This window comes from Desmodus rotundus, chromosome 6 (assembly GCF_022682495.2).
Source record: "Desmodus rotundus isolate HL8 chromosome 6, HLdesRot8A.1, whole genome shotgun sequence".
Classification (NCBI taxonomy): domain Eukaryota; kingdom Metazoa; phylum Chordata; class Mammalia; order Chiroptera; family Phyllostomidae; genus Desmodus; species Desmodus rotundus.
This window is the reverse complement of record NC_071392.1, coordinates 6,892,327-6,919,382: the sequence shown is the minus strand read 5'-3', so window position 1 is coordinate 6,919,382 and position 27,056 is coordinate 6,892,327. Positions and strand designations below refer to the sequence as shown.

The following is a 27,056-nucleotide window of genomic DNA, read 5'->3' as shown; positions in this document are numbered from 1 at the left end:
TCCTTCACTAATCAAATCCAGTCCATCAGCAATGTCCTGACAATTCTACCTTCAAAACATATTCTGACTCCTCCTTATCTCTTCTTGCTTCTACACCATCTAAAGTTAGTGTATCTTTTTTTCTTGGACTATTGCAGTATGCTCCTTACTAGTTTCCTTATTTTCACTCCTCCTTCTCTTAGCAGTGAGAGCTATCTTTAAAACACAAATCAGGTCAGGTCACTCGCCTGTGTGAAACCCTCCAGTGACTTCCCATCATACCTAAAATAACATCCAAATTTCTTTTGTCTGGATCCCACGTGATCTGGCCCCTGACTACCTTGCTGACCTCATTTTCTATCCCTTATCCCCTGGTCCACTACTTCACATCATTGTAGTTCATGTACCTTTTTGTTCCTGGGAGCAGTAAGTTCACCCCCACTTTTAGAGCCCACCACGTTGCCTGAATACTTCTCCCCTTTTCTTAATCGAGACCTCAGTTTGTTCTGTATGCCAAAGACTGTTTTAGGAGTTGAGGATAAAGCACCCTGAATAAGACACCCAGGCCGACTCTGAGGCATTTTTTTTATGCCTTTTGTCTTGTGGGTTCCTTAAAATGTGCGGGTAATATTTTCTCTAAAACTTCTTTAGCTCTCCCAGATGGCTTTTTCTTTTTTGATGCCACAATTTATATAATTCATTAATCTCTACCTTGATGAAGCTTACACTGGAGGTGGGTTAGGGTGGAGATGGCAATAAACAAGATGAGTACAATGTGTGTTAGATGGTGGTAAGTACAAAGGAGAAAATCATAAAGCAACAGAGTGCCAAATTGATGAGTGGGGTTGTAATTTTAGATAAAGGTGGTCAGGGCGGGCCTTGCTGTAAAGGTGATGGATGAAGAGGCAGCATCATTATCATCATTCCAGGTTGCGATAGAACTCATAGATTCATGTCAGTATACAATAAAGATGCGTACTTTTTGTAGACATTTTATCCAAGGGTAGTCTCCTCTCTTCTCTGTGCTTCCTTAGTTGTCTTTCAGTTTCCACAGCTCCCATTTTCTTCAGTTTTCCATTTGTTACTGCTTGTCCTCTTTAGCTTCCTTCCCTTTAGTGTATCCATCCATAAGCCCACATTTCTTCCAATTCTGAACTTTAGTTTAATTAATAGAACTTGAAATACAGCACTGCAAATATTTTATCTAAAACATTTGTCTTTATCTAATCTGGGCTGTTTTGTTTTGTTTTTTTAATTGAGAGAGAGAGAGAGAAATATCTATTTGTTTTTCCACTTACTTATGCATTCATTGGTTGCTTCTTGCATGTGTCCTGACTGGAGATCAAACCTGCAGCCTTGGCGTATTATAGGATGATGCTCTAACCAACTGAGCTACCCGGCCAGGGCTGATCTGGGCTGTCTTAACCCAGTGACTGACAAAGCAAAATTTATATTTTCTTCTTGTTGGGATTAAAACTTGACTCCTGTATACCTTCCTGAAACTTTTTTATAGCTTTCCCACCATTTTTTGTAAGACTTCAGGTACAGCACATAGTAATTAACTTTTATAAAAAGATAGGAAGTCTTTTGATCTATATTTCATCAGGAGAGATGTTGAAAATGAATTAAATTCTTTAGGCCTTGTGTCCCACACACAACAAAGTATTATTGACATGTGTAGAGAAAAGTCTGCCTTCAATTAATTTGTAATTTATCTCTGATTTTTTGAGTTACATGTAAGTAACTTTTATTTTTCCCTATCTTTTGCCATGTTCCAATGGATTGCCTCTCCTCTTTGGACTAAATGCATCATCTACAATTCTTGGAATTCCTCATTTACTGTTCTTCTGTGGATCTGTTCTGTTGGAATCTGGAACACTGGAATGATGGAAATGTGTTCTTTACAAAGTAGCTGTGAGTACACTAGACAATTTATACACATACTTTTTTCAGTTTAAGTTAACTTAAATTTAACTGACAGTTGGATGAAATATGAGCCAAGGAAACCTTAAATTTAATACATATTTTTAGCTCTACATACAGTAGGCTTTCAGATATTTGATTTTAAAATATATTCTGACCAGTATCCTAATTATTATATTCAAAATTAGGTTTTCAATTTAACTGGCTTGCGTATTTTGTCAACATTTGGCTTAAAAATTAGTTTATATGAGTGAAAAAAAAGTAAAAGGTTATAAATGGAATATTTAGCTACATATGTGATACTAGTGAGGGATGCAGACTGTTCTTTGTTAAATCCAAATGTGCTGAAATAATGCTTTAAACTTACGAGATTTTTAAAAATAGAATTTAAATGTGACAAAAACTTAAGAGAAATGAGTACCTCTTAGGAATATTTTGTCATTATATTTTAATGATGAATAAGACCTACCTCTAAGTAAAATTATCCAGTAAGACTCTACTCAGATGGTCTGAACTATGGACAGTTTTTCTCACCAATGGGTAAGTTAAAAATTTACTACACCATTTTAGAAATAGGTGTCTTTGAATTACTCATGAAACTACTATTGAGGTCATCACAGAATCCAAAACTATACAGAAAACTGAATTATAATGTAAAACCTGGATAAATCTGATGTCCCTGATAGTAGAGGCAGCAGGTTTGTGTGAAACCCTGAAGTGACATACTTGGACCTGGTACAGCAGCAGGAAAGATGCTATTTACTGATTGACACTGATCATGAGCACCTTCAAGAGTTTACGGGAAAATTGCTTTAAACTCAACATTTTAATTTCATTTTATGAATAGGAAGACAAATTTCAAGAAACTCATACCTGTGGTAATTAGTATGAACAATTGGATAATAGAAAAGTTTGTAATATAATTTTAAGGGGATTTGATTTTTTTGGTGAATAAACTTTTTTTTAAGTTGATTGGTCAGAATCTTATTGTAACTAACTTACTGTAAATAGAGATCTTTGCTCTCAGGCAGATTTTTAAATTTTTTATTTTATTTCCTTGGATTTTTCTAATTGACTATTACATTGTCAGTCAACTCATGCTCAATTCATTTTGTCCATTGTTGCAATTAATTAATATTTTTATTGGCACCATTATAAAATCAGTTTGATTCACTATGATTAATACTTCTTATAGTTTTCTAAAATAGGTTAACAAAGGGAATTTGAAATATGTGAGAGAAGAGTTTTGCTGCTGTTGAATAACTTGACCCTTCTTTCTTTTCTTAGCAACAGAAGAACCTTGAAGGCTATGTGGGGTTTGCAAATCTCCCAAATCAAGTATACAGAAAATCAGTGAAGAGAGGGTTCGAGTTCACACTTATGGTTGTGGGTAAGATATGATTTCTCACTAAAAATGAATTTTGATCTCAATTTTAAACTATTAATCAACTATGAATGAATTTAAGAAAACAATAGTTCAGATAACTACAGTGATCATGTGTTATATTTTCTCTTATTATGTGAATACATTTTAAAATTTAGCTTGATGGTATGATGGGATTTATATATTTTCTTGTCTCCTTTTTTAAAGTGGCACAATTTTGAAAACAAAAAAATTGACAAACAGTGGCAGGCGGTGGGGGGGGCGGGGATATAGCATTAGAGAAGTTCTCTTCAATTGGTAATGCTACAAGAGGAAATAGCATCTGGTGATCACTCGTTTCTCCAGGGTGATTCCCTTCTCTGCCCCACCCTGTATATGCAAGTAGCTTCATAGCACTGGAGCATTTCACTTAAACATATGTACTCTCGATTTGAAAAAGAAGGATAGAGTAGAAAGGATCATAGTCATGCAAATGACTATCCCAGGAATTTATTCATTGAGTATAAGTCCTGGAATAAGTGAAATATGACCCTCCTTATTCTCTCATTCAGTCTCATTTTTCCTATGCTTTATCCTTTGAATACCTTACCCTATTTGTAGTCCATTTGAAGAGATTTTTAAGGGTTATTTTGACTATAGGTTGGTAACATTGTTATCTATGAAGAAACACATTACCATATGTAAGATTAGTAATCTTAACAGACAGTGTTAATCTTAAATGAATGTAATATTTCCCCCTTATATAGGCTGACTTTAGAACATAAATCCTAACTATGATGCAACTTTATTGTATTTCTCTATACTTTTTAAGAAGGTTAAAGGCAGGATAATGGATTGACTATCCTTGACAAAGAAAATTGAATTTATTTTGGGTCTTTGTGTAGTGTGCATTAATTTTTACTAATACAGTCAATCCCTGGTATTGAATTAGATTAATTAAATTAGCTATAAAACACTCCTTCATTGAAGGGAAGAATATTTTATCAGTTGACCAGAATATTTTGGTTAGTAAACTTGCCTGTGTCTGGTTGAGTAGAAGCGTAATATACCTAGCTTGCAAATTACTGCTGTGGAGTAGACGTGGGTTTGGATGGATGGACTAAACATCTGTAGAACATGCCTTTTCTTCAGTACGTTGGTAACATGATTATTATATGTGAAGAAATAGTACGTCTTACCTTTACATATGTAATGTTAGTGATCTTAAATGAAAAACTGTAGATAAATATATGATCTTTTTTTTTAATTTGTAAGAAAACTTTGGGGTCCACTAGGAGAATTATTTATAACAATTTTCAAAAATTATTTAATATTAAAATTTTAGTTTAAAGAATAACTTCTTGAACATACACTTAGAATAATATCTGAGGATGAAGGCCAGATATTGGAATTAAAATCTCTGTGAGATTTTTCCAGATAAAAAAAATTTAATGGTCATACGATCTTGATTTTTAGAGAAAATATGCAATCTCTTAATATATCTTATTCATTAGTTTTTCTTGTCAGTCTTTTTTGTGAATGACAGCTTTTGTGTTTTCCTTGATAAGACTTCAACTGCAGGTAAAGGAAAATGGGGGTTTTCCCCACTGCACTTTGAACATTATTGTGTACTTAGCTATCTTTGTGCAGACTTGTTGAGTGCAAGGACTAAATCTTTTCATCTACATAGTTGCATATCACCTTTTAACAGTGTGTGTCATACATTGGTCTGTTTTCAGACTTTAGGCCAAATCTAGCAGCATTGTTTGCAAATCATAGAAAGCCATAACCAACCTTGCTTTAGTAATTTTAACTTAGAGAATGCAAGCTGTTACTTAAGAGCTGAGTCCTCATTTTTGAGATTTAAACTTGGAGCAGTTTTGGCTTTTATAACAATTTTTGGTTTAAGACTTATACATTGATACAAACTGTGAATTTATATCTAACACTTGCTTTCTTTATGGCACTCCTTTTTCTTTGTTGGAAAAACCTCTATCTAGTAACCTAGCCTCATAAGCAATATTTGTTGAATACTTTCTTGAATGACTTCTTTGTATCAAAGAGACATATTGAGTATCCCCATATTTTCTCTCTTAAATGAGCCTATAGTTTATGACAACATAAAGTACACAAAAAATAAGTAATGTTTCCAGCAAGTGAGTATAAGCCAATAGAATCATATAGAAATTTTTTAGTGGTAAGAGTCATAGAAGTTTAAGGAATATAAGAGAGCCTGTCCCTGGTTGGAGATTATTATTGCCATATTTGAGGAGGAATTAGGGAAGATTTTTAAGAATAGAATTGGGATAGACATTGAAGTGGCAGTCCAGTTGGAGAGTAATAGCCAACAGCTATATAATATTATGTGCCAGGCAGCATTCTAGGTAAAATTCTTAACAACAACCCTTTGCTGTTGATATTGTTGTTATCCTCATTTTAGAGATGAAGAAACCTAGGCATGGAGAGAGTTGGTTACTTGCCATGGTCACATTGCTAGCAGGTGGCAGAACCAAACTCAGTCTGTTTCTCATTTATTCTGGTGTGTTCTTAAGCACTATGCAGAGGCTCATTTGGGGGTGCTGGATATAGTGCGGAGTACAGTGCATCCAGTATGGGTTGAACCTACGCTATTTCAACTAGATGTTTTCTGTAAAAAGAAAAATAATAAGTAAATAAAGATGTGCTTTCTGTAAAACAAACCAAAAAGACAGCAAGATGAGTGAATGAGAATTAGACAAGTGGTGAATTTTTTTTAAAGATTGTATTTATTTATTTTTAGAGGGAGGGGAAGGGAGTGAGAGAGGGAAAGAAGCATCAGTGTGTGGTTGCCTCTTGCACACCCCCTACTGGGGACGTGGCCCACAACCCAAGCATGTGCCCTGACTGGGAATCGAACCAGCAACCCTTTGGTTCGTAGGCGGGCACTCAGTCCACTGACCTACACCAGCCAGGGATGGAGAGGTGCGTTTTTTATTCCCGCAGTCATTATTAGCTTCTACACATACTTTCATGTTGTAATCATCTCACTTTGCTGAATGTTAGCCTAGTGAAAAATATGGCATCTTAGTACAAACTAGTTTACTTTTTATGTGCTCAAAGAAACAGGATTTGTTTTCCCACAGGAAGAAAAACAGGTTGCCAGTTTTTATGTAATTGGGGTTAGTTGATGATATAAGGTATTTTCAAGATTAATTGCCATTGCCCATTGACTTTAGGGTTTGACTTCTAAGATGTAACTTTATAATAATTGGAAGTAAGGCTGGAAAACCTAGCCTGGATTTTGAAGATCTTGAATGCCACCAGAATAAGAATACCTGAATTCTTGGCTTAAAATAAAAGTAAAACTAAAAAGTTTGGTGTAAAGCCCTTAGGTATGTCAGGCATACCTAATGACATTTAGGTCTCTAAGTCAGCAAAGTATCAAACCTGTTTGTGCTTGGAACTTGACTGTTTTTGTGTGCTCCTAAATTAGATTTGACTGTGTTCTAAGAATAAAATGTTAATTGTAAGGTCCTGATTTTACTAGAATTTTTCAAGGAGGTAGAATTCAGAAAGATTGTAGATTGCTTTATCTGACCAGAAATTATTTTGAAAAAACAAGTGATATTAAATATTTTATTTTGAATCCTTTGAAGATAAAAATCCACAATTTAATTATTTATTATTTTATTATTTTTTTATTATTTTGTGATCATTTGATCATTTCTTTAATTTTATAAAATTTTTGTGGTAGAGATTTTTTTTTAAAAATTACATGATTTGTCATAATGTATTTGACTTACACCAAATGTCTTGACTAACAAATTGGTATTTCTGTTTTTTTAGTGTAAGGGAGCTTAGAACATGTTGGTTTATCCATTTGGGGGATTCAAGGTTTATCATAATGTTTTTTGTGTATGATTTATCAGCAAAAGTTTAGGAGTATTCAGTCAGTGATAGCACATACAGTGACTGTCTTAGTTGTCATTTCCCCCACCTTCTTGTTCGTGTTTGAATTGCTCTAGTAACACCCAGAGTTATTTGAACAAATTGAAAGGTAATACTGCCTCACTTTGTTTCTAGGGTTTGGGGCACTTATTGGTATTATATTTAATTCTGAAACTAAGATGTTGGATAGTTGAAATGTTTCTAGTAATATTAAAAAACACTTTTTCTGAACTCTTTATTTTATTTTTAATAAAAGTTATGAGTAATTTAACCACTAATGATTGCACAACATGGTGACTATAAAACCACTGAATTGTATACTTTACAATGGTGAAATTTCTGTTCTGTGAATTTTATCTCATTTAAAGGAAATAATTTAACCAAAGCAGAAAAAGTTTAGGGTGGGGGGCAATCACATATTTCCACATGTTCACTATTTTAATTTTAGTATTCTTTCTAGATTTTTCATCTGTATATTTAAAAAAGTGCTGTTATAATAAAGATAATGCTTTATTTTTATAAATTAGGAATGCAGAAGAGCAAAATGAAAACATTAACAAATACATCACCAGTGATGTCTCTTAAGCATAGAGTCATATAGTATTTTTGTTTTTATGTATCTATAATGTTGTGTGATTGTTTTTTAAAATTTGGCAGCAAACTATGATCATCTTTTGATGTTGGATATGATTCAATCTTAGATTTGAATGGCTTGTGTAGGTTGAATATACAGGGTGGGTCAAAAGTAGGTTTACAGTTGTGAGTACGTGAAACACAGTTTATTCTTGTATTATTAAGTATTGTGTTATTTGCCATACGAGCAACTGTAAACCTACTTTTTGTTCTACCCTGTAATGCCCTAAAATTGCCATGTTGTTCAACATCAGGGCAGTTACAAATAAATACGGATACAGATATATCTGCCGGCACATCTAATGAATTCCTTATGATAAAGCTTTGAAAATTTGCTTTTTTTTTTTTTTTTTTTTAAGGCTTAAGCATTGTCTTGAAAAGGGTTTTAATACATAATACCAATTGCCCTATAGTAGGCTGCACACTATTTTGCACATCACCAAGTGTTGTCAGCACCCTCTGTCCTGCATACTCTCAGTGCAGGACGTTATAGATCTTTGCCAGTTTAATGTGTAATGATTGGCATCTTATTTTCACCTGTATTTTGTTGTTGGTCAACTTATTATTTTTTCATGTTTATTTATCTTTTGTATTGGTACTTTTGTAATTGAAATAGTCTAATTTACTTTCAAAAACTGTCTTCATTTTTTTCCCCTAGTAATCTATGAATATTTTAAGGGTATTATTATTTTGTTGCTGTGTGTTATTGGCATTTTCTTCCAAAATTTTCTTTGTGTTGTGTTTTATATTAACTTGATTTTTATATTGTCCATGCAATGTTTTTTTCTTATGTTTTTTGTCCTTGATGTCCTTCTGCTTGATTCAAGGTTATTGGGCATTCAAGATTTTAAGATATATAGGCTAAACTTTTTTTATTTTACAATCTTAAATCCATGCAGGTTTTTTAGATGTGAGATTGAGTCAGGAATCTAATGTTTATATTTTAAATGGTTAAGTAGTCTTCCCAAAACCATTACTACAAGCTCGATTTTTAAAAATATATGCGGTTGGTTGCTTCTCTCTCTCAATATTTCTCAAACACATTCTGTAGTTCTTCTTATATAAATACTACATTATTATAGTTATAAATTATAATAATTATGCTGTTATTTGTGTAGAAAAAAGTAACTAGGGTTTACTAGGGTTTACTAGTTACTAGGGTTATAGGGTTTATGTTAATTTAGGGAGATAGGCAAAAAAGAAAATAATATGTAAAATAATTACAGATCGTGTTATTTTCTTTTTAAAATAGATTTATTTGTTTTAGAGAGAAGGGGGGGCAGAGAGGTTTGTTGTCCCACTCATTTATGCCTTCATTGGTTGCTTCTTGTACATTCTCTGATGGGGGATTGAACCTGCAACCTTGGTGTATTGGGATGACTCTAAACAACTGAGCTACCTGGTTAGGGCCAAATTGTGTTACTTTCTAGGAAGTAAATAAACATGGTGGTATCTATTTAGAGTCACTAGGGATTTTTGACAGCTGCATAATACTTCAACTGGGGCTATCTCAGATTTTAGCCATTGCTTTCTCATTTGACATTTGAATGGTTTTTGCTGTGTTTGATCTCATCATAATGCTGCAGTAAATATTTTACAGAATGGAAATTCTCGTCAACACTTTAACTATGATTTTAATATCTGCATAGTATTTTTAAATTTTTTATTAAATTTATTGGGGTGACATTGGTTAGTAGGGTCATAAAAGTCTCGTGTGTACATTTCTGTGATACTAGGTCCTGTATATTGCACTGTGTCCACTGCCTGAAGTCAAACCATCTATAAAGTCACTGTAGGCCTCCTCCACCTGCCCCACTCTCTTCTCTCTGGCAGCCACCACACTGCTGTCTATGGCCACGAGTTTCAGTTTGTATTTCACATATGAGTGAAATCATATGGTTCTTAGCTTTTTCTGACTGACTTATTTAACTTTGCATAATGTTGTTGTAAATGGCTATATTTCATCTTTTCTTACGGCTACGTAGTGTTCCATTGTGTATGTGTGACGCACCTTCCTTACCCAATCCTCGATCAAAGGACAATCTATATGACCTCTGTATCTAGCTATATATATATATTGAAAACCATTAAATTTACACTGATAACCTCCAATTTCAGTTCATTCTTTTTATCTTTTCTATAGTTGTAATGTCCTTCTGATCATGAAAAACCATTATCTTAATATGTTTGCTTATTTGATCCATCCCCTGTGTATAATTAATCTTCTGCCTTATTTCCCATACTCCTCCCCTCTCTGTGCAATGACTTTGCTCACCCCCTTCAAGTGCTGTGCTACCCATGTTAGGCCTCTGTTCTCACGGAGGTGCCCGCCTTTCCTGTCTGGGTTCAGGTCTTCCCCCAGGCCCCCGTGGAACCTTTGTCTGGCCAGCTCTGGCACCCTTCTCTGGACTACTGGGACTCTCCTTCCAGCAGGTGCACCTGCCTTTTTCAGCCCCAGATAATGATTTCTGGACTGAAAACTTGGAAGGGAAGTGGAAGAGGAAGCCGAAATAATTTTGAAGGGTTTAAAATGAATATTTACTTCTATTGTAGAATTAAGTGACATCTACATAGAAAAAAATTGGTTTTTTAATGCTTAAAACAAGGCAGAAAAATTGGTAAAATTGTAATTTTGGGCTGCCATTGGAAAAAAGTGACTAATGGAGATAAAACTAACGAGAATTTTAGCTTGGAAATGAAAATTATTTGCAGGTATGTATAGTGTTGTAGATGTTATATTTACATATATGGACAAACTGAGTTTGGTAAACTTTTGGAGGGCCTCCAAATTTATTCACGGTTGAGACAAATGGGTTAATATTTAGAAGGAAGAAAGCTTTAGACTTTGGTTCTTCTGTTCTTGCACTGCCTACAACTGTCAAGTAAGCAGATGATAAACACAAGGAAATTGTGTATATCAAGGAATGGATTGTGAATCAAGATTTGTGGTTCATTCTGAACTCAAGATTTTATGATAGAAGACTGTGAATTGCTTATTATGTTACAGGGTAATAATCACAGCAGTTACATAATGGTGCGATTTCCGTAGCATTCTTGTCATGCTCTGGAGGTTTCAATTTTAATTGAATGATTAGTAATTCAGACGAAATGTACTGATCAGGAGTAAAGTGCTAGGAATTATGGACTAAGCAGGTGATATAAAATGAAGACAACCACTTTGACCCTCAAAGTGATTTGGGGGGAATTTCCAGGGAAATGCATCATACTAATTACAATTGAATTTAATAATTGCTTTAGTAGTGTTCATTTAAGGTGTAAAGAGTCAGGAGAGTTATTATTTGGGCTTATTGGAGTTAACATCTTATTTGCCTTACAGGATAGAGTCCTGAAACCAATAGCTCTCTCTTGTACTTAAATTTCAAATGTATAATATATTTTGGTGATTTTGTAAAAGAGCTAGTTATACTAATGTTTTTTATTCATTTTTAGCATACTATAAAAATCAGTCATATATTTAACTTAAATCTATTTCATAATACTAAGCATAGTGGTGTTACAAAAAGAATATATTTAGCCTAGTTTTAATCTCCAATTTCTGCCACAAATGAGCTTTCTGACCTTCTACAGATCACTTTGAATCTCAGTTTCGGTACCACAACAAACATTTACCTAGTCTTCCTGAACCAGGAACTGCACCGAGATTAAAAACAAGAGCCGCACACTAAGGACCTGAGGATGTGGATGGTGGAGTGGAAACAAGGGGACAGCAATGCCATGCCTTATGTGTAACTGCCCCCCCACCTCATAGGGGCTTGAGACGGTTGTGCATATGAATGTGCCTTTTGTAAATACTGTGTATATAATAATGTGCCTAATAAATCCGTAAACTAAACAAAATATTATTGTAAGCGTATATGTGTTACTATATTTTTATGACCTAATTGAAAGATCCAAATACCAGAAATGAAGAGAAGACAAAGATCAGAGATGGTTGAGAATGATATGGCAGCTAATATGTTAAATATTTATTAATCCTTACTTTGAACTTCTGCTGTGTTGAACTCCTTCAATTACAAACATTTCGGTAAACACATGTTGTGCTCTGAATTTGCAGTTCAGCGTAGATGGCTGGGCAAAGCTCTTTCCTGGTGAGAGTTAGATTTAGCTGATTTGAAAATGGTTAAGGATTTGTTCTTCCCCCATTATAAATAAGATTAAGATGTGTAGCTTGCATTCTTGTTAACAAAATATATTGTATTGCCTATCTTGTGCATTTCAGTAAATATATTAAAGTATTGTGCTCAAGTTACTTAATGTGACATCGCTAATTAAGGGTGTACTTGCTTTATAGTTGCCACAATATTAAGGCTGTCCCTTGCAGACCTTTTAAGTATCTTATTTTCCCTTGAGTGTGTCAGGTACTTAATGGCAGTGATAAAAAGAATCTTAGGGACAGTATTTAATTAAAGGTTGACAGTTAAGATATTAATTTTGAATGTCAAAAATAATTTTTTCACATAGGAGGGTGTTTTCTTTTGTTGTTGAGTTGTTTCAATAAAATCAGATTTAATGTCATTTAGCAGTTAACAGTAGTGTTTTTTGGTCCAGGCCATCATTATAGATAACTTTGGTCTAAGGAGGAAACTATAAAATTTAAGTCATATAAAAGGACAAATAAGCAAAGAAATCAAATGAACTACATTTTTATTATTCTAAGTCTGTGTTTCTCTGAAACCTTTAATCAAAATTAACGTGGACTGCCTATTCAAGATGTTCATTCCAGGAATGTGGGGATCTGCATTTTGAAAGAGCATCCCCTTGCTCTGCATTCTAAAGTTTGTTTATTTATTGTAGTTTTTTCCATTATCATTTATCCCCCTTATACATCCTATCTCCCTCCTCCCTGCCAATTTAAAGTTTAAAGAGCACTGCTTTAAAGAATCTTTAATGTTCAGAGAAAGGACTCAAATTATATTTGCTTTGAAATATAGTTGTATTTTTTGGCAACTCAAATGTCTTTTGGTATAACAAAGCTATTAAGATATATGTAGCTTTAAGTTATTCTTCCTGCAGAAACTCGTACTTGTTACAAAATTGTTTTCTATAAGAAATGTGATACAGAGGAGTAGGTGGAATTTTTTAAAGAGAGAAGAGATCACCATTGCTGATTACGGCATGTTGTTTGTGTCTCCAGTGCATAGCTGTAATTACCATATTCATTTTAAAATACATTTTTCACTTAACACTATGGCAAACATTTTCTCATGTAAAATGGGTTTTCAAAAGTGATTCTCAATGGTTGATTAATATTATTTTTATAGGAATATTATCGTATACCTAGCCTGTCTCCTTGTGTTACCTAAAAGTGTCCTCTCCTTCCCCCCACATGCACTGTTAAAAAACTTTTTTGCAGTCTTTTCCCCTACCTGTTCGATTCCCAGAAAGAAGTAGATGACATGATGAAGGGTGTGAAATGAAAATGTTATACCAACTTATATAGTTACCACAGACATGTGAATGTTCGTTTGTCTCATTGTTGCCAGTATTGAGTAGAAATCTTTAAGAATGCCAAATAAAGTAAAATAATGTGATTAATGTAGTGTTAGAGTAAGGTTCCACATTTTAATTTTCATGCCTTTGATTTAAACTTTTTTTTGTCTTTTTATTAAGCATATTTATACAACTAACAATTATTTATTGTGGATGTCATTACTATGCATACTTGAATTTTTTTTTAAAGAAATACAGATTCACACAATCACCAGTGTGATTCATGCAACCCACCATTGGTCCTTAGGATATAAAGTTTTGTGTGTGAGATTTATAGAACTTGAAAGAATCTGTGAGAATCTGTGAGTCGTCTAGTTCAAAAGATCAAAGTCAATTCACTTCATCTTTGAAAGGCACTCCTTAACATCACTTTGTGGAATGTGCTCCCTGCTCAAGAGTAAATCAACCCCTCTCTCTCTCCCATACCCCTTCGCCTCTATCTAAAATCAATTTTTTAAAAATGTATGAACACCACTTCATTGAGATCTTCTGAGAGCCTCTGAGCTCACAGAGATAATCTTTGGCCTTGATGTGAATGAAGGAAGTGGATCCCACAGGCCACTACTATGGCCTCCGCATCAAAATGGGCCTTGCCTATGATGGGATGCTGCATGGTGAGAAGCATGTGCTGAAGACCGGCATCCTGATACTTACCCTGGGTGTGATCCTCATGAAGGGCAACCATGCCAACAAAGAGGAAGTCTGGGAAGTTCTGTTGATTTGAGTGCTTTCACTTTAGTAGAAGAACTTAACAGAAACTTAATTACAGCCTCCAAAAGATGGCAGACCGTAGCCTAAGTGAGACAGTACATTTTAACCATAGAATGATGGTAACCCATTTTTGAAATAATTGCGAAAAATTTTTTTCATGTAGACATTTTGATTTTTTCTGGTAACAGGATTTGTTTAATAAAAGTAGTTATCCTCTTGAACTGGGCTATAAAAAGAGGACTTTTATATGAGTGTAGCAAGAAATATCATAAACATCCTCCTTTAAGACCTCCCAACTTTAGGTGCATAGGGAGTAAAAAATTTTTAACTCAGTGAATGAGATAATTGTTGAGTGGCTGGTTGGAATGTTTGCTACTAACTATATAGCAGAATTGTTAACTCTTAAGCTAGTGGTCAGTTACTATAATTAGAGTAACTTGTTTAGATAATTACAAAACCAGGTCATAGGGGACCTGTTCAGCTTGCATTTTAGAATTAGCATGTACATAGTCTCTATGTCAAGGATACCCTAATAGATTCTGAGAAGATGCAATAGTCTTACAGCAAATCCCAGGCCACATATATGTATGGAATCTTGGAAATAATCAGTATCCAGTATAATCTAAACTGTTCTTGTTAGAGTAAATCTTCAGAGATAAGCATATTAAAAAGCAAAACAAAGAATAGCACCTTCCCTAGATAACATTTTTATCTACCTCTTGGGTGGTATGACCTTTGCATTTTACTGAATAGATCTGTACTTTTGAATTTCCCGTCTATTACTTAACTCATCACCATTTGACTTCTTAATATAAAATTGCTTTTATTAAAGGTCATAAAAGGCCACCTCATCCCTTGGTCACTTTTTATTTAACTGCTTATTTGGTGGTATTGACCACTTTTCCTTGCAATTCCTTCTCACTTTCTGTGATAATTAATGCCTCTTGGCTTCTTTCCACTGGCCATCTTTAAATGTGGGTGTGACTATTACAACCATTGGTGTGACTTTCTTCAAAGCCTCACAAATAAGCATTTCATGAATGTTTTATTCTTGGGCTTGAAATGTAATATTCTTAAACAGTGATGGGATGTGCACAGCTTTCAGGGGCTAGATGTAAGAGAGAGAGAGCACGTGGGTTATTTTAGCCTGCATACCATGTTAAAGCACAGGTGTAGGAGACTTCAGTTACTCTTAGAATTTTTACTAAGAATATGACATCTTAAATTGTAAGTCTTACTACACTATATTGTTTTAACAAGGTCAGAAAAAAATTTAAATTATTTCCCAGTAAAATCCAGTAAAATGAGGAATGATGGCTTTGTTGCAGAATGCATATAGTGCGTTTCAAAGTCAAATAAACGTAAAATGGTCATTAATTTGGATCACTTAACAGATCTTAACATTAGTTATAAAGAAATATAAAATGCGGCCCTGGCCCAGTAGTTCAGTTGTTAGAGCGTTTGACTGATACCACAAGGTTGTGGGTTCAGTCCCTGGTCAGGGCACGTATAAGAATCAACCAATGAATGCATAAATAAGTGGAACAACAAATCAATATTTCTCTCTCCCTCCCCTTCCTCTCTCAAATCAATAAATAAAAATTTAGGAAAATATATGGAATGTTACACATAGACATTCTGTTATATTTTATTGAATAATTTTTTATTCTTAATGTAGGATGTATAACACTGAATGCTGTTATTCTTAAATGTTTCCTAAATAATGCAAAGATAAACTTGATTGAGGTTGTCTCATAAGTTGTGTTTAAGTAGAATTTGAATTCGTGGGACTAATTATAGTGCTCTCTTTTGCATTAGTGCCTATTGTTTTCTAAGTGAAGCCAATTAGGAAGAACCAGTTGTAGTTATAAGGCACCTTTAGAGTGTTAGGACAAGGCCATTATATTTTGTCTTATGGTTATAGGTTTTCTGACATTTTGGTAGGGAGGTGACTATTAAGGAGGAATTAATAAATAATTTAATGTTCACACTAGGTATAGCTTCACTGCACTGAACATTCCTTTTTATTTAATTTGAGGCTAGTATCCTGTAGGGTCATTATGTTTCCAATCTTTCCCTTTTACCCATTGTCATATGTCTCACGTATATTCCCCACTCCCTCCAAAAGAAAAGTCTTTAAAAATAATAAACAATTTTTTTTAAAAGTAAATTCTAGAGACATTTAATAAAACAGTGAAGTTCCTTTTTCCTTCTCCTTCAGTCCCATTTCCTTCTCTAGTGACAAGCATTATTAAGTTGTTAGAAGCTTTCTATCTTTTTGTGTAACTTTACATACACCGTTCATTCCATGTAGATAAGTATTTTTTATCTAAATGGTACCATGCTATAAATACTATTCTGTGAGTGTTTTTTCCTCACACACATATCCATGTCAGTACAGAAAGACCTACCTCATCCTTCAATTATGTGGCATCCCATAGTACATATTTATCATGGTTTATTCAGTCTGCTATTTGTGGATATGGATGTCCACATCCAAACAATGCTTAGTTAAGCTTTTTGATTTTTAGGCACAAACATAAATGCTTGTATAATGTGTATTTCTAAAAGTGAAATTGCTAGGTCAAAAGCTATGTGCGTTTACATTGTGATAGGCTGCCAAATTGTGTCTCAGAAAAGCCATACCAGTTAACATTTTGCCAAGAGCTACCCCGAAGGTTGATCTATTTTCTTCAGGCTTGTTTAAGCACAAGTGTTTCTCGGAATACCACTTCAGTTGTATCCCTTAGGTTTTCATGTGTAGTATTCACTTTCTTAGTATTTGAGTAATTTTTCAGATAAGAGGAGTTGAGGGGAGGTGATGTTTTATATCTAGGTGAGCATGTGGATTGTGATACTCTTTTGTTGTTAACTTCTAATTTCACTGCATTGTAATGAGAATATGATCTGTAGATTTCTGAGTTTTTCAGCCTTGGTTTTCGTTGTAGTCAAATATATGATCACATTATGTAAGTATTCAGTAGGTATTTGAAAAATATGTTTATTCTCTGGGTAGGAAGTTTTTCTTTTATTTATTTTTTTAAAGATTATTTATTTATTTTTAGAGAGAGGGGAAGGAGGGAGAAAGGAAGGGAGGGAAACATCAATGTGCGAGAGAAGCATTGATTGACTGATCAGTTGTCTCTCCCCACCCCACAACCCAGGCATGTGCCCTGACCTGGAATGGAACCAGTGACCTTTTGGTTCGCTGGACCACTGAGCCATACCAGTCAGGGTTTTTCCCTCAGTCATAAATAACTGTCTCCAAGGATTATTTTGTAGATACAATGAAAACACTGCCCTGAGGAAAGATACTGTAACCAATAGGTGGAATTGGGTGTAGAGTCATTTACTCTAAATTATAAGAAAGATCACATCCTTTCGAATTTAACATCAAAAATATTTTCATCAGTGCCTAAAATTTTCATTTGTGCTTCTAAATGAAAATATTGTAGATATTTCTGATATCTGCAAATGCTTGGGTTTTATCCTAGTCTTTCCTCCTTTATTTGGGTTATAAGAGTTAAGAAAGAAGCAGGCATGGAGAACTATAAGTTACTTTCCTGTGACTTAGAAATTTCTGGAATTTTTACATCTAGGAAATAGTTGGCATCCCCTCATTCAAAGGGGATGAGCCCCAGACCACCTAGAATGGTTCTTACCTTCTTGAGAACAAATATGAAAACTCAACCTAGATATAGAAATAGTAAGGTTAAAATTGTGAAATCAGTTATTTAGGCTAAAGACTATTAAACTAGCAATAACTAGATTATTTAATCCTATGCCATATTCATTGATAATTATATTTATGATATATAATATGTTATAATATGATTTGTAATTTATTTTAACCTTGTATTATATATATTCTGAAGCTATTTATATTTTGATAAAAATTAACTGCATATGGTGTAATATATTAGACTTGACATGGAGGGTCAAGAAGACTACATGATCCATTTCTACCCCCTACCTCAGGCAGAAGCAGTATAAAAAGTAATTGTCTATCATTTTTTTGAGTCCAGTTTATAGAGAAGCACCTTTTATACTTAGGCTGTATGGTATATGGGTGGATAAATTAGAATTATTTTTGTGGTTCATTTTTGTTTATTTTTCTTTTTATCAGCAGATTCTTATTTTTCATAGCTGTATGATTCTTTGCTTTGGTCATTCATTAATTATTACATTTTTATGTTTTATTTCACTAAAGCAGCAATATATAAGCCAGTGTTTCCTTTATGACTTTTACCTGTAGGAATATATTACTCATAAAATGGAGGCTAATGCATCAGATATATTACTTATAAAGAACACAGATTGTAAAAGTGTAAAGCTAAAAATAATCCTTGGAAATGTGGGTCTAATTTGATAAGAAAATGAGGACAAAGAACTTATTCTAATAGGAAGTCTTCATAGGATATTTTCTAATGTCACCTTCTTGTCCCACCAAGAAGTACTTGCATACGCAGGTTTGATTATAGGATTGGATGAATATTAAAGTCAACACGGCTCACTTTAACAGATTTTTTCCCCCCTGTTTCTTTCAGGTGAATCTGGATTGGGAAAGTCAACGCTAATCAACTCATTGTTCCTCACAGATTTGTATTCTCCAGAGTATCCAGGTCCTTCCCATAGAATAAAAAAGACAGTGCAGGTATGTGTGTTAGTATTGTTAGTTGATGATAAGCTGGAATAATGTTAGCACACAAAAATCACATACTATAACTTTTATCAAGCTTCCCTAGAGGTAGGTTTCAGAGTTGGCCTCCACTAGTATACAGTGGTAAACTTGTTGATAAGAAAGAAAGAAATGCAGCCAATCAGAGGAGTTATGTTGAATAAAACCTTCCAAATTTGTCCTGAAGACCCTAATAGAGATTACACTGTAATAATTATAGGAGTAAGTAATACTCTTAGAGTTAGTTACACTGTCTTTAATAAGTTAGCTACTTGTCACAAGTGGCTATTTAAGTTTCAATGAATTAAAGTAAATGAAGTTAAAAATTCATTTTCTACCCTTGCAGCATTGTCCCATAAACTGAAGGTCATGGCTTCAATTCCTAGTCAGGACAAATGCCAGGGTTGTAGGTTTAGTCCCCAATTGGGGCACGTACAAGAGGCGACTGATCCATGTTTCTCTCTCACATTGATGTCTCTCTCCCTCCCTCTCTCCCTTCCTTCCCCTCTCTCTAAAATCAATAAGCATGTTCATACGTGAGGATAAAAAAACAATTCAGTTTCTCAGTTGCAATAGTCACATTGCAAGTGCCCAGTAGCTGTATGTGGCCAATGGCTACCACTTGGGCAGTGCATATATATTTTCACCATTGTAGAAAGTTCTGCTGAACAGCAGCATAGAGAAAACAGAACTCTCGGAAAAGCCATTATTATTTAATTACAGCATTCTGTGTTAGTTAGTAATATACTACTACATAGAGGTTGAATGGCAGTAGCAATTTGTTAAGGCTCCCAAGCTATGTATGGTCTGGTTCAGTACTTTTCAATCTTGCATGTGCAATCAGATCGCTTGGGGAGCTTGGTAAATTTAGTTTCTGTTTTAGTAGGTCTGAGGCGGACTGAAATTCTGCAGTTCTCACACAATCCCAGATGGTGGCTGTTCTGCTGGCCCATACACCATACTACATACAGACTCTAGATCTTCACTGCCCAGTACAGTAGCTGATAGCCGCATGCGGTTGTTGAGCGTAAAACACGGGTAGTCTGAATTGAGGTGTTATGCATGTATAAAATACATGTCTGATTTTGAAGACCTAGTATGTAAAAAAGAGTGTAAAGTGGGACGTCCAACCTGTGGGCCACAGGCTGCATACAGCCCAGGATGGCTGTGAGTGGAGCCCAACACAGAATCGTAAGTTTACTTAAAATGGATTTTTTTGTGATTATGTGTCACATTATATTCCATGTGTGGTCCAGGACAAATCCTCTTCTTCCAGTGTGGCGCAGAGATGCCAGAAGGTTGGACACCCCTGGTGTAAAGTATCTAATAATTTTTCTTACGTAGGTTGCATTTTACAATGATGACATTTTGGTTATATTAGGTTAATAAAATGCATTAATCTTACTTGTTATTTTTTAAGTGGCTACTGAAAATTTTTAAATTACTTTTGTGGCTTACATTACATTTTTGTTGGGTATCAGTGCTCATTGATTGAAAAAATTGTTGGCGGATTGAAGCAGCACCTAAGCAGAGAGGAGGGCTATGGACCATTCTGTCTGGAGGAGGCTTTACTGAAGTAATGATGCTGAAGCAGGATTTGAAGGATTGGCAGAGATTATCCTTGTGCACAAGGTGGAAGGACAGTCTGGAAATTTCAGGCAAAAACATGAGGTCTAGCTGGAAAAAGTCCAGCCATTGTTAATATTATGAAAATGGTTTGTGCCACAGTGATGTAACCTGGCACCCAAGGAGAATGGACTGGAATGCACATGTGTGAACAATGACGACTTCACTGTATTAGTCAGTGGGGGTGGTAGACACCTTTGAGTGAGCATGTGTACTGTGTGGCCGTCACATGCAAAATGATTGAACAAATAGAGCAATGAATCTGCATCACACTTTGTGTAAAGCTTGAACATTCCTCTGTGGGAACTATTCGGATGATTCAGAAGGCCACAGCTATGGGCAGCTGGTGATGGACAGCTTCATCATGACAATGCATCTGCTCATGCTCCACGTCCCATGAAAAGTTTTTTTGGCAAAACATCAAGTCACCCAGGTGACTCAGCCCCACTACAGCCCAGATTTGGCTCCCTGCGACTTCTGGCTTTTCCCAAAACTAAAATCACCTTTGAAGGGGAAGAGATTTCAGATCATTGATGAGATTCAGGAAAATAGGAAGGGGCAGCTGATGGCAATTGGGAGAACTGTGTGAGGTCCAAAGGTACCTACTTTGAAGGGGACTGAGGCGTCATTGTCCTATGTACACTGTTTCTTGTACCTTGTATTTTCTTTAGTAAATGTCTCTCTTTTTTGTAGTACATGGCTGGATACCTTCAGAACAGACATCGTATATCAAACTGCAAGATGCAGAATAGAAAGTAGATCCCTGAGAAGTAATTGTGACATGAATATTTTATTTCTCCTATTTAAAGCTTTTTTCTGTTTAGGAGTATTTTTGTATCCCTCATAGAGCATCAGATTTCAGATTACCTGCAAAAGTGTATTCTGAAAACTTGATACCACATTGCTTGTTTTATTTTGTGATCACTCTAGGCAAGAATTTAAACTTTTATTTTAAATCCTCACCTGAGGATATGTTTTATTGATTTTAGAGAGGAAGGGACAGGGCAAGAGAGAGAAAGAGAGAAACATTGATATGAAAGAGAAACATTGATTGGTTGCCTCCCGTACACGCCCTGACCAGGGATTGAACCCCCCATCTAAGTATGTGCCCTGACTGAGAATTGAATCTGCCACCTTTTGGTGTATGGGATGATGCTGCAACCAACTGAGCCACCCAGCCAGGGCTAAATGGAATAGTTTTTAATTTGAGGACCTTATTTTCATTTTGCCTTGAGCAACATTTTTAAAAATTTAATTTTTCATCGCTGTGTACATTGTATACTGACAGACACAAATTTAAGGAGAACTTGATGAATTTTTGTATGTATTTCTATATCCAGGTAACCACCACCCAGATAAAGATACACATTTCTAACACCCAGAAGGCTTCCTTGTGCCTGTTCCCACATTCAGTATTACATCCCTAAATAATACCTTTTTGACTTCTGTCTCTATGGATGTTCTTGTTCATCTAAACATACTTGTGTCTGATTTCTTTCACTGAAGGGTATGTCTGTGCTATTTATTCATGTTGCATAGCAGTAGTTTTTCATTGCTCTATAACATTCCATTATGGGAATATATCATACCATATTCTTTCTATTGTAGATGAGCATTTGGATTTTCAGTTTTTGACTAATACGTACAGGGTCCAGCAGAAGTAATGCCTGCTTGAGTGAGGTTGGTAGGGTATAACATGGGTGTGATAATTTATAGTTTTAATTTGAAAATTTCACTTAAAATGTAATATGGTGTCCTTGTGGGTGATACTGTTATATTACAAAGTTACATGCTTATGATTTTGTAATAGAAGATTTTATAATAAAAAGGGGCATTATTTGTGCTGCAGTCTGTATATTATATGTATCTTTTGGTGGACATAGGCACTCATTTTTCTTATGAATGTGTGTGCATGCACACACATAAAAGTATTTCATTGTTTATTTTTCTTATTTCTTACATGATTGTACATGTTTTTTATACTCACTAAGTGTTCAGATATCATTGAAGTGCTTTGACCATCTTAATATTTTCAGTCTTTCCCTCCTGATCTGGAAGAGTTATTTATCTAGGTAATGGTCCCTTACATTTTAGAAGTTGCAGATAATTTCTCCCAGGCTACGTCTGTTAAAGTCACTGGGAGAGGCTCCCAATTTAATTTGTTAGAATTCTTTTTTCATTGGCTTATCTCCAAAATAATGCAGTCTAAACTCATTTGACCCTTCTTTAAGGTGATACTTCAACAGTGTCCTCTTTTATTGTGATTATCTTCCTGACTTTTCCTTTTTTAAAAACAAAGGAGTAATTAGGCCTGAGAGTATCTCTGGTAAGATTTTTGATGCAAAGTCCTGTGTACCACTGTTAAATTTCCCCCTTTTTGCCAAAATAAGACTTACAGAATCTCAGAACTGAATTGATCCTGATTTAGAATCCCAGAGAAGTCCTGTTTCCTGACTGTACCATGGAGGTATTCCTTGAATACTGAACCAAGTTGAAGATCATTGAAACTCTTTCCCCACTTACCTAGGGGAGAACACAGTTTGTTCCAAGTCATTCAGTGTAGTTAGAGAATAGAATGTAATTTTCTTTTGCAGTTGACTGCCTCTTCACCAGGCCTAGTAATCTATCAGATGATCTGCTCTTGGATGCTCATAAATTCTCTCAGTAGAGAGTGGTCAGAAGTATTATTTCTCAGCCCAGACGTGTCAGATCAGGAGAAGCATACAATCCTGAATTTCAAAAGGCAAATGTTTCCAATTTCTCTGACCTGAAATCATTCTGAACACTTCCTACTGTTGAGAGAGAGAGAGAAGAAAAAGAAGGAGGAGGGGGAGGGGGAGGGAAAAATCCTATGATGTGGCAAAATAGGGAGTGAAATTTTAATACAGACCACCAGTTTCATAATCTCCTCCCTGAGAACTATTTACTTACAGGATACATTTTTAAGACATATCTTAAAAAGAAATTCCCTTACAGTCACACTCTTAGAAGGAAGAAGAAGCTCTCTACATTGAACTGAGAGATGATTCTGGGCTTCCTGTTATATATAAGTGGTTCTGATTTCAGTGAAGTTTTCAGTATTAGATAGAAGTCTCTGAGATTAAGTTCCCACCTGTCTTGGGCTTCGTGACCACAAGCCATGCGTTTCCCAGTGTGAGCTGATTCTCTCGTCCCCGGAGTTCTTTATACTGGTGGTTCTCAAACTTGAGTGTGCCTTACGGTCACCTGGAAGGCTTGCTAAAACAGATTGCTTAGTCGCTCACCCCAGAGTTTGCTGTTTAGTGGGTTTGAGGTGGGGCCCAAAGAATTTGCGTTTCTAATAAGTTCCCAGACTATGCGGGTGCTGGTCTGGTACTACACTTTGAGAGCCACTGCTCTGTAGAGTTTCGGGCCTGTTACAAACTGTTTCATCCTCTCTGTGGGAAAACTGAGAGAACGAACTGAGCTGTTTTTCCTTAGTTTTTAGAGTATTTCAAATTAAATGAAATAGCATCATGTTACTTCTCTTTATATATATAAAATACATATATGTGTGTGTTTTCTCCAACAGGCTAATTAAAAGGAAGTGATAGAAACAGTTGAACTCTTGAGCTCCACTTTATGTTCCAACCTCAAATATTAACAATATTTTTAAGAAAAACATTTTATGTATGTCAGCAAGTTTTATGATTTTGTTATATTTAAAGATTTTAAATCATTTCATGTCAGTGAAAGGTTGCCAATTATCTGCTAGGGAAAGACTGCCCGTTTTTCTGAGACTAAATCCATTTTAATTTCCTTTGTGAAATGATAGTGTTAGATTTTTGTTTAGGTTCTTAGTTGGGAACCTTATGTTGATTCCCTTTAAAACTTTTTTTCTTGGTCAGTGAAGTCCTGTAAATCACTATTGTAGGTTAATCCTGTTGATGTTTCTCCGATTTGGGTGGGGTTTTTTTTGAACCAGTCAGTCACAGAACAGTCATTTGAGTGCTTGTTTTATACCAGCTATAGTGATGCAGCTACAGTGATGATGGTCACAGTCAAAATTCTTAAGCATCTTACAATCAAGTGAAGGACATAGCAAATATGATTTAGTGAGAAAGATGCTGCTATAAGGTGCTATAAAGGTGACCTTGGCAAGGTAGAGTTCAGTGAAGTAGTAGGAATGGGGGGCAAGCTGGCAGTGGGTTGAAAAGTGAAGATGGGAGAGCTGTGAAGGAAGGAATGAGAGGGAATACCTAGAGGTTGAGCGTATGGGACTGAGAGAGTCAATTGACTTTTATTTTCAAAAAAGATCTGAGAGTGTTTACATGCTGTGCACAGTCTCTAAGGCATGAGAGGTTGGCGATACAGGGGAAATGGTGTAGACATTTGTCAAGATGACTGCAGTGGAAAGGGATCACCAGATCCCAGCACAGAAAGGAGACAGGGGAATGAGGTGCAGGGGTTCAGAGAGTAGAAGGCACAATTAGAATTTTTAGATCAACTTCTCAATGAACTAGTTCTGGGAGTCGATGAGAACAAAGTAGTCTTGAGGCCTAACTAATCTACTGGTCATTGCTTCTTTTAGTTTCTTGTGGAACATAATGAAGTATTTAAGATGATGTTTGTCTTTTAAGCCATTAAATAATTAACATAGTTTTTGTGTTGGAGCGAAATGAAATGTCTCAGGCTTAGGATGTTGAAGTCTCTGCAGAGCTTTGGCTGTTACACTGAGGAAGTGTAGTAGAAATAAGCTACTGATAGAAAATTCTAACCCTCTCAAAATTTAATATAATTAATTTACATTTTTATTTACCATAACAAATGGCTCTTAAACGTTAGGTTAGAAAATTTTATTGTATTTAACAGTCTTTGAAAATGAAAGAAATGAAGCAGTATAAACATGGAAGGTTTGACTTTCCCCTCAGATTGAAAAGTGAAACAATATTAGAAAACAGTGCTTGGGATTTCTGGAATCTAGGAATCCAAAAGCGGCCTCAGTAAATTAATTATACATAAACAATATAAGGACTTCAGTCATATTTTTCAGAGAGAAACAGAGCTGAAAATGCCCTTGATTCATTCCTTCAGTATTAAATTATGAGTTTAATCGTCGAGAGCTCTGAGTGATGCCATAAAATATGCTGATGTGACCTGCTTAAGTAAAGTGCATGGGAAAGTGGCCATTTGGAATAGATTTGTTAAGAAAAGTTTGAAATTCCTGGACTTGAACTGATTTGTTTTCCATGGATCCCATGAGGATACTTGCAGAATCAGATGATAGGATACAGTTGGATCCTGTGAAGGGTACTCATTTACAGTTATGTTTTCTGGATTTCTTCCATATGTTGCTGTTGTCTTTGTATTTGACCATGTATGGATACACAGAACTTCATAGGCCAGAGAAGAAAAGAAGCTTTTATAAACAGACTCTTTAAAGTATGTAAGATACAGATTGTCATTTTTCTTACGACGTCAACAAACTAACTTTTTTAAATAAAAATAAGGAAACAAAGCTCTTAAAATTTAAGCTGTTAGTATGTGTAATTAATATACAATTTATTTCTGAAGGTAGAAATGGGTTTTGTTTAGTAATAAGAGAACCAGAAATGGTTTGAAGTAAAATTGGGAGATGATTCATATGGAAAATTATATTTTTGCCTCAGTTTCTAGTATATAGTACTATGTCACTTAGAAGAATTATTGGGTAAAAGGGTGGTGTGATTACTTTGGATATTTCTGCTTCAAGACAGTTCCCATAAATGGGTGACCTGTTTTTATGAAGGAGATGGAGATGAATTCAAGATATATCCAGTTACTAGATTTGATCAAATCATTTTTTTATTTTTATTTTTTTAACATTTTTATTTACTTATTTTTAGAGAGAGGGGAAGGGAGGGAGTAAGAGAGGGAGAGAAACATCGATGTGGAAGAGAAACAGTGATCTGCTGAATCTCACATGCACACCACCCGGGGACCAAATCCACAACCCAGGCATGTGCCCTTACTAGGATCGAACAGTTGACCCTTTGCCCTGCAAGATGATGCCCAACCAACTGAGCCACACCAGCCAGGGCCAGGTCTTCCTTTAAAAAAAAAAAAAAAAATGCAATTGACATATAACCAGATTGTCATTTGACTAGAGTACTACCAGGTATATGAAATGTGAACTTCTTAAGCCTCATGAGATAATATCACCTAAAGGTATTTTGTTTTGTTTTTAGTTTTGATCCTGTAACACTGATGGGTCTGATTATTTTCTCAGTTATTTTGCCTCCCTCATATTATTAGAGTAACCTAGTATCAGACAAGCTGTATTATCTTGGCCCTATGGTATGAAACTGGTTTCCCAAGTGATGTCATCCATCATTGGTACTGAAGATGACCAAAAAATATTAGAGCCCATATTTTTTGATGTTTACTTTTTTAAACTACAGAGAAATTAATACTTACTAATATTTAATGTTCAGATTGCCAATTATATGTACTTGGTAGATAAATAAATATATTTGGGATGTCCAAATTTTTCACTGAGTTTATACCGGGATTAGAACAGTCTAAAAGATAAGACCTTTGCCTCTTACCTGTCTAAAATATTAGAAGCTCCTCCATGGACTTGCATATCCAAATCTCAGGAAATGTTTTCAGTTTTAACAAGATTCTTTTTTAACAGACTAACTTAATTGCTATAGACCTGCATTGTCCAACTCAGTAATCACTAAGCCACATGTGGCTATTTAAATT

General features: G+C 35.0%; 1 protein-coding gene across 2 annotated transcripts in view; it reads left to right on the top strand.

Moving 5' to 3' along the window:
• SEPTIN7 (septin 7) overlaps window positions 1-27,056 on the top strand; it is a 76,857-nt gene that overhangs the window by 20,860 nt on the left and 28,941 nt on the right. The window contains exons 1-3 of one of the 2 annotated variants that reach the window (XM_053926266.2): window positions 1,875-1,893; window positions 3,190-3,292; window positions 18,595-18,701. In XM_053926266.2, the coding sequence (XP_053782241.1) occupies window positions 3,283-3,292; window positions 18,595-18,701 (117 nt within the window). In that variant the 5' untranslated portion in view covers window positions 1,875-1,893; window positions 3,190-3,282. Of the gene's footprint in view, window positions 1-1,874; window positions 1,894-3,189; window positions 3,293-18,594; window positions 18,702-27,056 lie in introns of those variants that run through there. The other variant, XM_053926265.2, reaches the window with a different exon arrangement.